The following is a 13,204-nucleotide window of genomic DNA, read 5'->3' as shown; positions in this document are numbered from 1 at the left end:
TTGTTATAAACTTGAAAAGGAAAACAAGGTGGTTGGTGCATGATCTAGAATTCAGGTATCAATTTGTTGATGGCAAATTTTTAGCATGCCATGAATATGTTGTTTGTCATAGTAATATTTGGAAACCCCCAATTCACGATTCACCCCGTTAGACTCGGTCTTCATTTTCCTAAAAATCCGTAAACTTTGGACTATGAATGTAAGGTGAGGCAGCTAAGGGATTGCATAGGGCTCACGGTTTTTCCTCAGAATTAGAGACCACTTATAATCCCTCTGAATTTCACAGTATTACCATTTCTAATACAAAGCTAATTAACTTGTGATGAATCCTAATATTTGCTATGTTAAAATTCTCTGTCGTTATTATCTATTGTGATTTGATTGACGCTGAATGGCGCTTGGTTATGTTTGCTTTCCTCGTTGCCCTAATAGAATATGATTGTAAGTATGGTTGATAGAACCTTGTTATAATGTCTGTTCTCATGTTTGAGTGATTGTTATGCAATCTGTGCAAATTTCGTTGGTGGCTCTGCTTTTACTATGTTACAATTTGGTTGTGGTGGGTAAGATATATGGAGTTTCTTTCTTCCAGCTTTACACTAAATTATATGCTTGGCTTTTGTCTACTGAATGAATAAGGTTGAAGGCTTTTTCTTTTGTATCTATATAAAGTAACGTTCATGCACACAGATACCTGGCACAATCATTGAACACATACATGAGCAATGTTCAAAGTATAGCATATCAAGACACGATATTCATCGACACATTAAATTTGAACAACATGATAAGTAGTTGAATTCACGTTAAAACAAATAAGTCAAATTTTGATCAGATTGAAGTAAGTAGAACATCAGTGATATGAGTTTGTAAAAGATTTTTTTTTTTATTGACAAATTGTAAGAGTTATATAACCAATTATCCGTTTATTTGTCATACAAATTTCGGTCTCCTTCAGCCTTGTTCTTTTTTTGTTCAAGTAGAATGGAAGGTTTGTAATTGATTTCACACACAATGTAAATACTGTCTCATAAAAGAAAAATTTACAGTCTATCCTACAATCCTAACTTACTCTTCAAAAGAGTTTCAACGAGAAAGAACCTTGAAAATGCTTATTTTTTTCTCTATTTTTAAAGATTTTTTAATAAATAAATTGAGTTTGTAAATCTTGTCAAGGACTAAGCTTTGTTCCGTGGATTCTTTTCTCTCAATATTTTTTTACGGGATTTGAGTCATGTTCTACCAGAAATAATGTATTGTTGGTTGTAAATTGCTTGATTTAAACAAATTGTAATGTTGTAGAACTTTTTTAACACAATTAAGAGACAGATGAGTAATTTTTTTTTTTTTTGTGAATTTGACTACTACGATGTAAAATATCAATTTGTGAATTTACCTACTAAAAATAATGGTAAATTTATTAGTCATTTTTTGTATTTTTCCCTATCATATATGAGATTGAAATCGTGTATTGTTTAAAAAATATGCGCATTCATGTTAATATAGGTGGAGATAATGTTTTTTTGTTAAAAATATTTTGAGTTTCATACAAAGTTATAGGGTTGTTAAAAAAACCACAGAACCGAATTGAATAGCCGATCCAAACTGCTTAAAAAAAAACACTAAGTTTAAGTTCATGAATCAAACACGTCTTTAGCAAACTGTTCAATAACTGAACCGAACTAAACTTAAGTGACCTCAAACTGTCCGATCTGTTTGATTTGAAATTGTGCATCAGCTAACCAAACCATGTATCTAGTTTGTGAGATTCTTAAGCATATAACTCTAGTTTTAGAGAGGCTGCTTTTTTGTTACATTTTAGCAACTTGCATATCTAGGAATGTTCTTTTAGTTCGGTAGTTTATTTTTCTCTTTGGACTTGGCTCTTTTTTCACAAGAAAAATGAACAGAAAATAAATGATATTGACATGCCTGTGAAATCCAATTGGAAAGGCATTAGATTCGGTAACCCAAAATCATGTAAAACCTGAGTTTAATTTCAGGTGAAATAATTTTTGATCAGGTTATATTTATCTTACAACTGAACTTCATATTACTATGTCTTTCTCTTACAACTGAACTTCATATTACTATGTCTTTCTCTGAGAATCAGATGATTAAAAAAAAAAAAAAATTGATAACCCAAAATCAAGGCACATCAAAATTTTTCCTTTCTCTTTCACGCATTGCATATTAATATACTCTTCCCATTCCCACCGAAAGAAAAGTGGAAATGCATGTGAACATCCTTATCACGTGATATATGTAAAGTTTCATTTCTTCTTTGTAATTGGCTCTGTGGCATTATAGAATCCATTGAAAATGTTGGCCTGCAAACAGTTTAGGTAACTGCCCTCAGTGTTCTCTCTTTTGCTACCTCTTGTGTTTCTCACTTGTGCCTTTCAACTAGGTTGGTTGACTCATCATGTGACTTTCTTGTGTCCCCGTGACTTTGTTGCTAAGGACAAATTACACTTCTCCATGCCGCTAACAGTTCTCAAACCAAGCTGCGCCTTAAATTTTGGCATACCAAATGCTAAACTTTTAACAAGTTTGATGAGTCCAATTTCCTGGCGTTAATTACGCCAATCACAGTGATAACGTGCATTTCTTGATCTTGAGTCCAATAGAGTGAAATTGATAGAAGTTACATTGAATATTTTAATCCCTGGTTGCTTATTAACTTTCACAAAAACCGATGACATTGTTTACGAGAGACACACTCCTTGAGTTATTGATGCATGGATAGAAAATATGACAAAATTATGTGCATATGATATGAATACATGTGGTTAAAACTTGTTACCGAATTTCAATTGGTAGGGATATTGAAGTAATATATGCAAGAGTTGGAGTTCAAATTTCTAGCCACCAAAATACTTGATGAAAAAAAGTTATTTATCCATTTTAAATTTTTTAGTAGGTATTTGAGTGTAAAATAAATAAATTGTTCTTTATCTGCTTTTTTAATGGTGTGAGAGTAATATAGAGGTACTTTTTTTTGAGGTGAGTAATATAGAGGTACCTTGTAGTTCTACTTATGGATATTTATATTATAACTTTTTTTTATCTTCACCTTATAATTATTTCTTTTAATAGATAAAATGTCAATAGTTATTGGAAAATCACATACATAAGTGGATGAATTGGGGTTCTAACAGCATCACGACATCAAACTTGATAATTTCGATATTTTTATCAATTGAATTAGGATTCGTTGACTAGCCTTTTGATTTTTAAGGGAAGAGACTTTGGATCTATACTACAAATTGATCGAATATCTTCATTAATCTACCAAGTCTTTATGTCACCTTGCCTTGCCCTTACACCCTCTTGTTGTGCACCATCACCGCCGTCCCCATCCACCAAATATTCCCCCTGTTTCATGTAAACCCTAGTCTGTGCCACCACCCAAATCAACCTTGACCACCCTCCTCTAGCCAACCAATGCCTCATTCTAATACCAACCCAATTGAATATTGACTATCTCAGTTCAAGGCATTGAAGATATTCCTTTTCAGCCCAACAATGCCCCAATAGCCTCCTTTTCAAACAATTATACATTATTAGTATTACACACATTTAACTTCGATAAACTAATGTTATATAGTACATTTTTTAACGAATTACTCAAATGCTGATGCATGTCTTCCTTTTAGAGAAATCATGCAGCATGGCATGTTGAGTAGTCAATGAAAATGTTTTACTATCAGTGTTGTGACATAAAGCACTTCTGATTTGGATACTATAAAATGCAACTATCTAGAGATATCATCAAATTCGTTGAAAATCTTAACAATAAATGCATTTTGAGTATGGGTGAACACAAGGCTAATTATCACTGAGTTGAGGGGTGACATAGTATTACTCTATTTTGATAACAGGTGACATGGGATTACTGCACACATCCACATCGCCCCCATTGCTATCCCAACATATGGAGCATTGGTTAATATAAGTGCACATGTATCCATCCATTGGTTTATTTTAGGAATGTTATTAATAGATATCCACATACATGGACAATAGTTACTCAATTCCCTTGGATAAAAATGCTATTCATGTAATGTAATACTTACACACAAATTTTAAGAAAAAAAAACAATGTATGAGTACGATAAATTATAGTGGATTTAATAGTATCACATGCATCTGCGAATATGTATGACTACGATAAATTTATATAGAAAAACAATCAATTTTGTTTTTAAATTGTTTGTTTACAAATCAAATATTATTACTACATAATATAAAATATATCATATTTTGACAATAGATTTATTAACAAGATAATATAACTAAGTTTTTGAAAAGCAATAGGGTACGTGTATCTTCATGTGGTTCTTTAATTTCTACTTTTGTCCTGTTTATTTTACTTGTTCAAGTCGTTAATCCATATGTTTCGTGCTCGTAGCATATTTTGTGGGCGGATAGAGCTTTTGCCCCTGGTAATCAATTTTTTTCCAAAAATAGAGATTTTTTTTTAAATCCCTAGTCTGTTTCTTTCTTTTTTTTAGGACCTAATCTATTCCTTTTCTTATAGAGTAGTATAAAAAAATACATTTTCTCCAAGTATCCGATGAACAATAAGGACAAGGAAGTGTGATGATTGGTTAAACTTTCTAGTCCATATCCCTTTTTGCCGCAGTTGATCCCGTGATGATCAATTAACATTAACGTCCAATTTTAACCAAACTTACAACTTCCAACTTCTATATAAACACTATGTATTTTCCTGCCGTTATAAACCATTTTTGTAATCCTCCATACACTGCCAAAAGGGATGGCTTCAACTTCCACCACCACATTATATTTACACTTTCTGTTGTTAATGTTAACATTTTGTTCATTCCATCATCAATTAAGCTTTGCTTTCACTTCTCAAGATTACCACGAGGCTCTTGAAAAATCCATTCTCTTCTTTGAAGGACAACGATCTGGAAAATTACCATCTAACCAGAAACTAACATGGAGAGGAGATTCTGGATTATCAGATGGCTCTTCTTATCATGTATTATACATACTCATTTGCATGACTCATTTTTTATATGTAAGTTTAATATAACATGCATGTTAATTATTTGTTTGATTATTCTCTATATGTATATTGGTTCAGGTGGACCTAATTGGAGGTTATTATGATGCTGGTGATAACCTTAAGTTTGGGCTTCCAATGGCTTTTACTACAACATTATTAGCATGGAGTGTCATTGAATTTGGAAGCTCAATGCAGGACCAGATTGACAATGCTAGAGCTGCTATCCGGTGGAGTACCGATTACCTTCTCAAAGCCGCCACCACGACTCCAGACACGTTATACGTCCAAGTGAGTGGCCGCTCTGAGAATGTTTTGGGTGCGCGATCACACATTTTATTAGTTAAAAAATTGTTTCTAAATATCCTAAATATTTGCAGGTTGGAGAGCCGAACATGGATCACAGGTGTTGGGAAAGGCCGGAGGACATGGACACTCCACGCAATGTGTATAAGGTCTCGGCTCAAAATCCAGGTTCTGATGTCGCGGCTGAGACGGCTGCTGCATTGGCAGCGTCTTCATTAGTATTCAGAGATACAGATCCATCATATTCCTCCAAATTGCTTCAAGCAGCCATCCAAGTATGTTCCTCTTCTAAAACACAATTTTTCCTAGTTTTCATCTCTTAAGTTGTTTGTTTTTTCAGTTTTCATACTCTAATTAATCAATTAATGTGATTTATGTAGGTATTCAATTTCGCAGACCGTTACAGAGGCTCTTATAGTGACTCTCTTAATTCTGTTGTCTGTCCATTTTACTGCTCTTACTCTGGATACCATGTAAAGACTTATACAATCTTCGTTTATTTTTGAAACGAAACGAATGACATGTGTGCATTATGAAATTAATATTAATATATCAACATGCTGATGTTATTATTGTTTAATAAATAAATAGGATGAATTACTTTGGGGTGCATCATGGATTTATAGAGCTTCTGGAATTAGCTCCTACAAGCAATTCATACAATCTAACGGTCACACATTAGGCGCTGACGATGATGGTTACACCTTCAGTTGGGATGATAAACGACCCGGAACTAAAATCTTGCTTTCAAAGGTATCCTTTTCTTTAACTATGTTTACTCTGACTTCATGTTATCTACAACACATAAATCACATTATAGTTAATAGCTTATGGTTATGGGTAATGTGACAGGAATTCTTGGAGAAAGATTCTGAAGAATTCCAGTTATACAAGGCACATGCAGACAATTACATTTGTTCTCTAGTACCAGGATCTCCTGGTTTCCAGGCTCAGTATACCCCAGGTCACCAATCCTAATTCTTCAATTAAGGACATAGTTAACACATAATTTATTGGCAACTAAGGTCAATACTTTACATAGTTAACCATCAAAATAATATAATTTTAACAAACTGGTGTGACCCGAGTAATAAGCAGCTGGATACTTTAAACATGTGGTCCGGAGTTAAATTCCAAATTCATATTATATATGTCCTTTAAAATTGCTCAAATTTTCGAAGGGATTTGTCTTAACATTTGCGCAATTTTTTTTTTAAAAAACAAATAAAATAAAAGAATTTTGATAATACGAAAGATATTTCTAACCCAAAAATTTAATTTTGCAGGGGGTATTCTGTACAAAGGGAGTGAGAGCAATTTACAGTATGTGACATCTACATCTTTTCTTCTCTTAATATACGCCAAGTATCTCAACACAAATGGAGGTGCTGTTTCATGTGGTACATCAAAAATCACAGAACAAAACCTCATAAAATTGGCCAAAAAACAAGTTGATTACATTTTAGGTGATAATCCAACAAAGATGTCCTATATGGTTGGTTTTGGAGAGAAATATCCAAAACATATTCACCATAGAGGTTCTTCTTTACCGTCCATTCGCGTGCAGCCTCAACAGATTTCTTGCAACAATGGATTTCAATATCTTCATTCTGGTTCACCTAATCCAAATGTTCTTGTTGGAGCCATTGTTGGTGGTCCTGATAGCAGTGACAATTTCTCTGATGATAGAAATAATTATCAACAGTCAGAACCAGCAACTTATATTAATGCACCTTTTGTTGGTGCTCTTGCTTTTTTCTCTGGTCAAGAATCAAGTTAGTTACCAATAATCACGTGAAAGATAAGTTTAACTAAAAGAATCTTGGTCATAGATAGATTTAGTTAGTTAATTTGATTAGGTTCTAGTCAATTGATCTCTTATTAGTACTAAGTCAATGTTGGTTGGTTAGTTAAGAATTAGTTTTTGTCACATGCTTTTGCTAGTGTCATATTCTACATGTCATTTGGTTAGTTAACGTGGAAGTTTCTATAGTACTATTGTAAGAGAAATTCTTAGGCTGAAATTATCAGTTGCAAAGAGAATTTCTCCTATTGTAAACTTTTAACAAAATTAGTACATTTAAAAGTTAGAATTATCAATTGCAAAGTTAGAAAAATGGACAGAGAACATGCCAAGCAAATATAAATCAACAAAAGTTTAATACCAAGATTGTTTGAATATAATTGGAAAGTTAATTTTGAGACTAATTATATTTATACACTTTTAAAAAAGATTGTCATACTTCGGAGACTAAAGATTATGAAGGAGTTTTGGAGACTAAAGATTACGAAGGAGTAAAATGTGAAAGAAAAAAGAAAACTTTATTTTGAGACTAAAAGACGAGTTAAACTTTTTTCTACCTCTTCAAATATTACCAAGAACTTTGGTCACACTCTATATTAGCTAATGCATATGCACAAAAATTTACTTCCTTGTAAGAATGACAAATCTAAACCTCCGTCCAACTCAAGTAAACTTCACTGAAGCAACATTTTCCCTGTGACACTACCATGGTCAGATGTAGTTCATGTCATGGTGTGGCTAAAGCCACACCAAATTTTTCCTCAATTTTTTTTCCTTCATGTTATTGATCACGGTTGAGATTTTGGAATTTGCAAATTTTTTGTATGTAGCTCTACAAAATAGTGATAAAGATCTTCTAAATCTGGGTATACTGAAATTTTTGAAAACGGACAGCGACTTGCTTATTAAACAAAGGGCTAATAATAAATGTCATTTTATATACAAATAATACATGAAAAAATATGAAATAAATTTAAGAAACAATAGACTTTTTTTAGAGGAACAATAGATTTTTATTAAACAATAAAATATTACAAAATGACATGCTAAATAATAGAGGAGTATAAGCATTATTGTTTGTTTAGTGTTGTAGATTAGCACTTGCAAAAACTAAATGCTAGTTTTAATGAGTTTCATGTTTGAGTCCAATATCATCATTTGTACTTTTTTATATGAATAAAATTTAGCCACACCAAAATAAAATCATTGATCCATCCCTGGACACTACCATCGCCTTCCACTTAACATTGTGAATCACTAACTTCGAGTCAATATGCAGATTTATCGCCTTGAAACCTCTATCCAAGGTGCATGAGGACGAGTGAAACCTTCAACATGAACCTTCTTATTCTTTCATTGTTGCAATGAGTGACAAGTTATAGCCCATACACCAGACCACACAATAATTTTCATACTAACCTCATTCATTTTGTTCAAATTTAACTCGAACCAATCCTTAAAATCACTTCTAAAGAAAGCTTTGCGATCCTTCCATGGAACCAAATACATCCATATTGTAAACGGGATGAAAGAGATGCAATAGAAAGAATCCCATGAGATCATCCATCTTAAAACTAGTCTCGATCAAAGATACTTTCTCCGGTCACTATTATAAGTAAAAGTTGACTTTTTAAGTTCATTCATTAAATGATGTATATGATTTATATATAGACTACATACATCATTTATTGAATAAATCTAAAAAAGAAACTTTTGCTTATAATAGTGACCGAATGAAGTATTTAACTGCAGAAAATTGATGCATTAGTGGTATGATTGAAAAAGTAAAATTATCAAAAAAAAGTTGATGAATTAAAAGTGGTTGTTTTTACTTGAAAACAACAGTAGAACCACCTAAAAACTCAAAAACACATACGGGTAACTTAATTTTATACTTAACCACCATAAAAATTTAAATATCAAGAGCTCGTATGAAAATAAAACCAAATATATGAATCTTGAAAAATTATATATAAATTGATGAAAATGATATGAAAAAAAATAAACGACAAAATTGTTATACAAAAATAAGTTAAAGGAATACGAAAATAATTTTATCATAGAGAGTAACATTAACGTCACTCTATGTTCAAAACTAATCATTTTATTTGTTTAAATCAATGCAAATCATACACATTCAAAATAGGATTTAAAAAAAGAAAAAGTAAAACAGATAAATAGTAGTGGTAGTTTATTGTTGTGAAGGAAGAGTAGAGTTTAGGATAGCGCGGATACTTTATCCGAACAACTCAATTGAATGGCGTCCACACTCTTCTGCACTCCGTCGCTATGTTCTTCTTCCTCTTCTACTATGTTTTCTACTCCTCTTAAATTATCCTTAAAACCCAGCGGCGTCTCCCTTCAAAACAAAACCCCCCTTTCACTTCCCACCACTCAAAGACGCTTTAAAATCACTGCCATGGCTCCTCCCAAACCCGGTGGTGGCAAAGCAAAGAAAGGTACTAAACTAATTCATTCATCCATTCATTTCGATTTTCTTGTTGCAATGTAATTAATAACAACATGTTTGTGTTTGTGGCAAACAGTGGTTGGAATCATAAAACTGGCTCTTGAAGCTGGAAAGGCGACGCCGGCACCACCAGTTGGACCGGCTCTTGGTTCAAAGGGTGTTAACATTATGGCTTTCTGTAAAGATTACAATGCTAGGACTGCTGATAAACCCGGTTATATAATTCCCGTTGAAATCACTGTCTTTGATGTAACCTTTCTCTCTTTTGTATTCTCTTTTTTTTTTTTTTTTTTTTTTTTTCATTTCATTTTTTCTCTTTAAATTTCAGACAGTATTTTGTTGTGTTATTTTCAGGATAAAAGTTTTACTTTCATATTGAAGACTCCACCTGCTTCTGTTCTACTTCTTAAAGCTGCTGGTATACCCCTATGATATTATGTTATGTTATCTTCTGTACTCTGTGATATAATCTGTTAGAATATGCTTCAAATTCATAGGCACTGACATATAGACTATGTTAACAATTTGAGAAAATTGAAGTGATTGTATGTAATTGAAGTGACTGGTGTCAGTGTCGTATTGATGTCAGACACCAAACACCTACACATGTCCAATACTTGGACATACCTTCAGTATAAAGTGTCGGTGCTACATAATTGTAAGGCTAACTATAAGACACTATTGGGTCGGCGTGCTTGGCCAGCGGCAACTACGCACCGCGAAAGTTATTAGTCATTAGCTGAAAGTTTAGGGATAATACTAGAATTTGGATTAAAAAATTGCATCCGTTGCTATATTTCATTGTGCTTTTCCCCTTCCTGCCTCAAATGTCATTAATTTAGGGTAAGGATCATTAAATCTTAAATAGGGTAAGGTTATTCAACGCAGTACGTTATATGATCTTGTGCTGCCTTGTGACTAAGTGAACTATATTAAAATTGTTAGGCATTCATACTGATTTTGGATATTTAGTATACATTTGATTTGACAGATCAAAAGCAAGTATGAATTGTTTTAGCTTCCGTTTACTCCGTGTTTCAACATTCTATCTATGATCTATTTGTTTTAAGCTGGATCTAATCAAGGGTTAGAAAAAACTTGTATATTTCAAGAATTATAATCTCAAGTCTCAACAGTTGAGATGTGATCTAAATAACATTTTACATAATCCAATGATATGTAAAATAATGTGTCTTGTATTATATGAGAATCTCTCCTACACTACAAATGAATGAGATTTTTTTAGTGGTTACATTCGAGGTATTCTTACAAGGCTACACCCACTACTTATGGCCGAACCCCTGTTTACTAGGTGTTTTAATGGATGGTGACCTCTGCATTGCCATTAAAATCTCCCCATCTTGAACAAAAGTTACCTTTCTGTATCTGATTTTTTTTATTGATATGGTATGTAACAGACTTTATAATTGGGCTGTCTGTGAACATAGTAGCAGAGAATATTGAGTTTTTGTGCTTTTAATTCAGTCTTGAAATATGATCAGTCTGGTGTTGTCATACTTATCTAAATAAACAAAACAAAGCAGATATGTTAAGGGTGTGTCATACTTATATCATGTTTTTCTAAAATAAATTAAGTGTGATTGAACTATTATACGATTGTTTATCATGTTAATATGTTAACTTTTTGAAAAACATTTCATAGTGTTCGAAATTTAAAAATGAAAATAAACTCTCCCCTCCATTCCACTCCTAAACCCTCCATCCAAACACACCCTAAGGTTATTGGTTTGATAGATTACCAGGCATTTAATTTCAAACATCCTGTTTACGTGTGAATCTAGTGTTCAAAGTTCCAAACTCTATTATACTGATTGACTGGTTTGTTGTGTAGGGGTGGAGAAGGGTTCAAAAGACCCCAAGGCACAAAAAGTAGGAAAAGTCACAATTGATCAATTGCGTACAATTGCTTCTGAGAAGTTGCCAGACTTGAATTGCGAGACCATGGAATCAGCTATGAGAATTATAGCAGGCACAGCGGCAAATATGGGAATTGATGTTGATCCTCCTATTCTTGAACCCAAGCAGAAGCAATTGTTGTAATGATTTTTCAATATTCCCTCCAAGTGTAAAAAGTCCTTGCGGTACTAGATCACACTGGACATTTTATTGCACAATGTTTTGTCTTCCAAATCAGCAAAGAGAACATTTGATTTTAACTATTTTGTATTAGTTGAATTATATTTGAATTTAAATACATGATCACCTCATTAATATCAGCCACAAAGTTGTTGCTTGGTGTGGTTTTGTATTGTGTTTGATTCTAATTGAGAATCTTATGTGAATCGTGTTGTTTATCATACAAGCTTGCGTGTTTTTTATTGTTTTTATCATTTGCACTGTTGTATTGTGGTCTGGCTGTGTTATTAAACATGCTTGCTTTCTTTTGCTTCCTCTGTAATGGCAACTGACAATCTCTTTCCTGAAAACAAAGTTTAAGGGAAGAGTTGAAAATTGAAATTAGTTTCTAGTATATCTTGCCATTTACCAGTTTGGTGGGTAACCATTACGAGTATGTAAGTGGGTGACTTGAATTGTCTTCAGGTCTTTGTAAAAACCAATTCTAGAATTAGAAGTTGTCATTTATAACTTCAAGTATAATCAATTCTTGAAGCAAAACAAAGTCTACTATATAGAAACCAAACATGTCAAAATCTTTGAATTCTAAGCATTGCTTTCGCAAGAAATTGAAGCACACATGCCTTGGTTCATTCAAAGATGAGCACTCAAAAAGAACCCAAGCTTGTGTGTGTGTGTGTCTAAGTATACAAAACAAATCCTCAACTTAGGCTGTGTTCATTCTAAACTGTCTGATGTTGTCTGATGTTTGAGACTGGTGAGAACTTGATCTTTCTCTTTTCAACAAAACAATGCTTACAAAGTATACACAAAATTTTTCACAATCTACATTGGCAATAGCAGCAAGTAAACTATACTATATCATCTAAAACAAAAAGAACTGCCAACAAGGTCAGAATGTCTCATCACCTTAAGACTATTTGTGCACCTTTTTATTGGGGTGAGAAAAAAAAAACTGAACAGAACTAATAACTTAAGCTTCGAGGTTTTAATTTGCAATCCACAACTACAATCGTGGCTGCAATATTAAGGTTTTATAGATTTCTACAACCGATTGCAAACACAATTGTGGTCACAATTCACATCTATTTGTAATTTTCCACAATGTCAAAGATAAAATTGTTGCCTAGTGTCTACAAAGCAACAGAATCGAGCAATCACTTACAAATACAAGGTAGGTTTGTCCTTATTAGATAAAAACAGGTCCAATCTTTCTACGGAATCACCATGGCATAAGCTTTATATCAGAAAATTGTTATTTATATCAAGGATAACATACATATAATTGTTATGTATACCCGTATGTGTTTTTAAGTTTTTAGGCGGTTCTACTGTTGTTTTCAAGTAAAAACAAGGCTTAATTGCATTTTTGGCCTCCTAACTTTTCAAAAGTTGCGGTTATGGCCCCCTAACTAATTTAAATACAAAACAGACCCCTATGTTTTGCAACTGTACTAGTTTTGGCCCCCAAGGCCGATTTTGACTCGGTCAA

General features: G+C 33.0%; 2 protein-coding genes across 2 annotated transcripts; both read left to right on the top strand.

Annotated features, from left to right (window-relative positions):
- The first annotated feature begins 4,732 nt into the window (after positions 1-4,732).
- Positions 4,733-7,441, top strand: LOC11438939 (endoglucanase 1). Its single transcript, XM_003601400.4, has 7 exons — positions 4,733-5,011; positions 5,117-5,326; positions 5,416-5,616; positions 5,722-5,814; positions 5,933-6,094; positions 6,194-6,305; positions 6,628-7,441. The coding sequence occupies exons 1-7, from the start codon at positions 4,784-4,786 to the stop codon at positions 7,119-7,121; spliced, it is 1,500 nt and encodes a 499-aa protein (XP_003601448.1). The 5' UTR covers positions 4,733-4,783; the 3' UTR covers positions 7,122-7,441.
- A 1,853-nt stretch (positions 7,442-9,294) lies between these two features.
- Positions 9,295-11,933, top strand: LOC11433227 (50S ribosomal protein L11, chloroplastic). Its single transcript, XM_003601399.4, has 4 exons — positions 9,295-9,604; positions 9,692-9,864; positions 9,970-10,033; positions 11,468-11,933. The coding sequence occupies exons 1-4, from the start codon at positions 9,403-9,405 to the stop codon at positions 11,674-11,676; spliced, it is 648 nt and encodes a 215-aa protein (XP_003601447.2). The 5' UTR covers positions 9,295-9,402; the 3' UTR covers positions 11,677-11,933.
- Positions 11,934-13,204: the final 1,271 nt, after the last annotated feature.

Source organism: Medicago truncatula, chromosome 3 (assembly GCF_003473485.1).
Source record: "Medicago truncatula cultivar Jemalong A17 chromosome 3, MtrunA17r5.0-ANR, whole genome shotgun sequence".
Lineage (NCBI taxonomy): Eukaryota > Viridiplantae > Streptophyta > Magnoliopsida > Fabales > Fabaceae > Medicago > Medicago truncatula.
Note: the sequence above shows the minus strand (reverse complement) of the source record. Positions and strands in the feature narration are given on the sequence as shown.

Coding starts and splice junctions, on each gene's coding strand:
- LOC11438939 (XM_003601400.4), top strand. CDS start 4,784: ATGGCTTCAACTTCCACCACCACATTATATTTACACTTTCTGTTGTTA. Junction 5,327..5,415: donor CAGACACGTTATACGTCCAA/GTGAGTGGCCGC, acceptor AAATATTTGCAG/GTTGGAGAGCCGAACATGGA. Junction 5,617..5,721: donor TGCTTCAAGCAGCCATCCAA/GTATGTTCCTCT, acceptor TGATTTATGTAG/GTATTCAATTTCGCAGACCG.
- LOC11433227 (XM_003601399.4), top strand. CDS start 9,403: ATGGCGTCCACACTCTTCTGCACTCCGTCGCTATGTTCTTCTTCCTCT. Junction 9,605..9,691: donor TGGTGGCAAAGCAAAGAAAG/GTACTAAACTAA, acceptor TGTGGCAAACAG/TGGTTGGAATCATAAAACTG. Junction 9,865..9,969: donor TTGAAATCACTGTCTTTGAT/GTAACCTTTCTC, acceptor TGTTATTTTCAG/GATAAAAGTTTTACTTTCAT.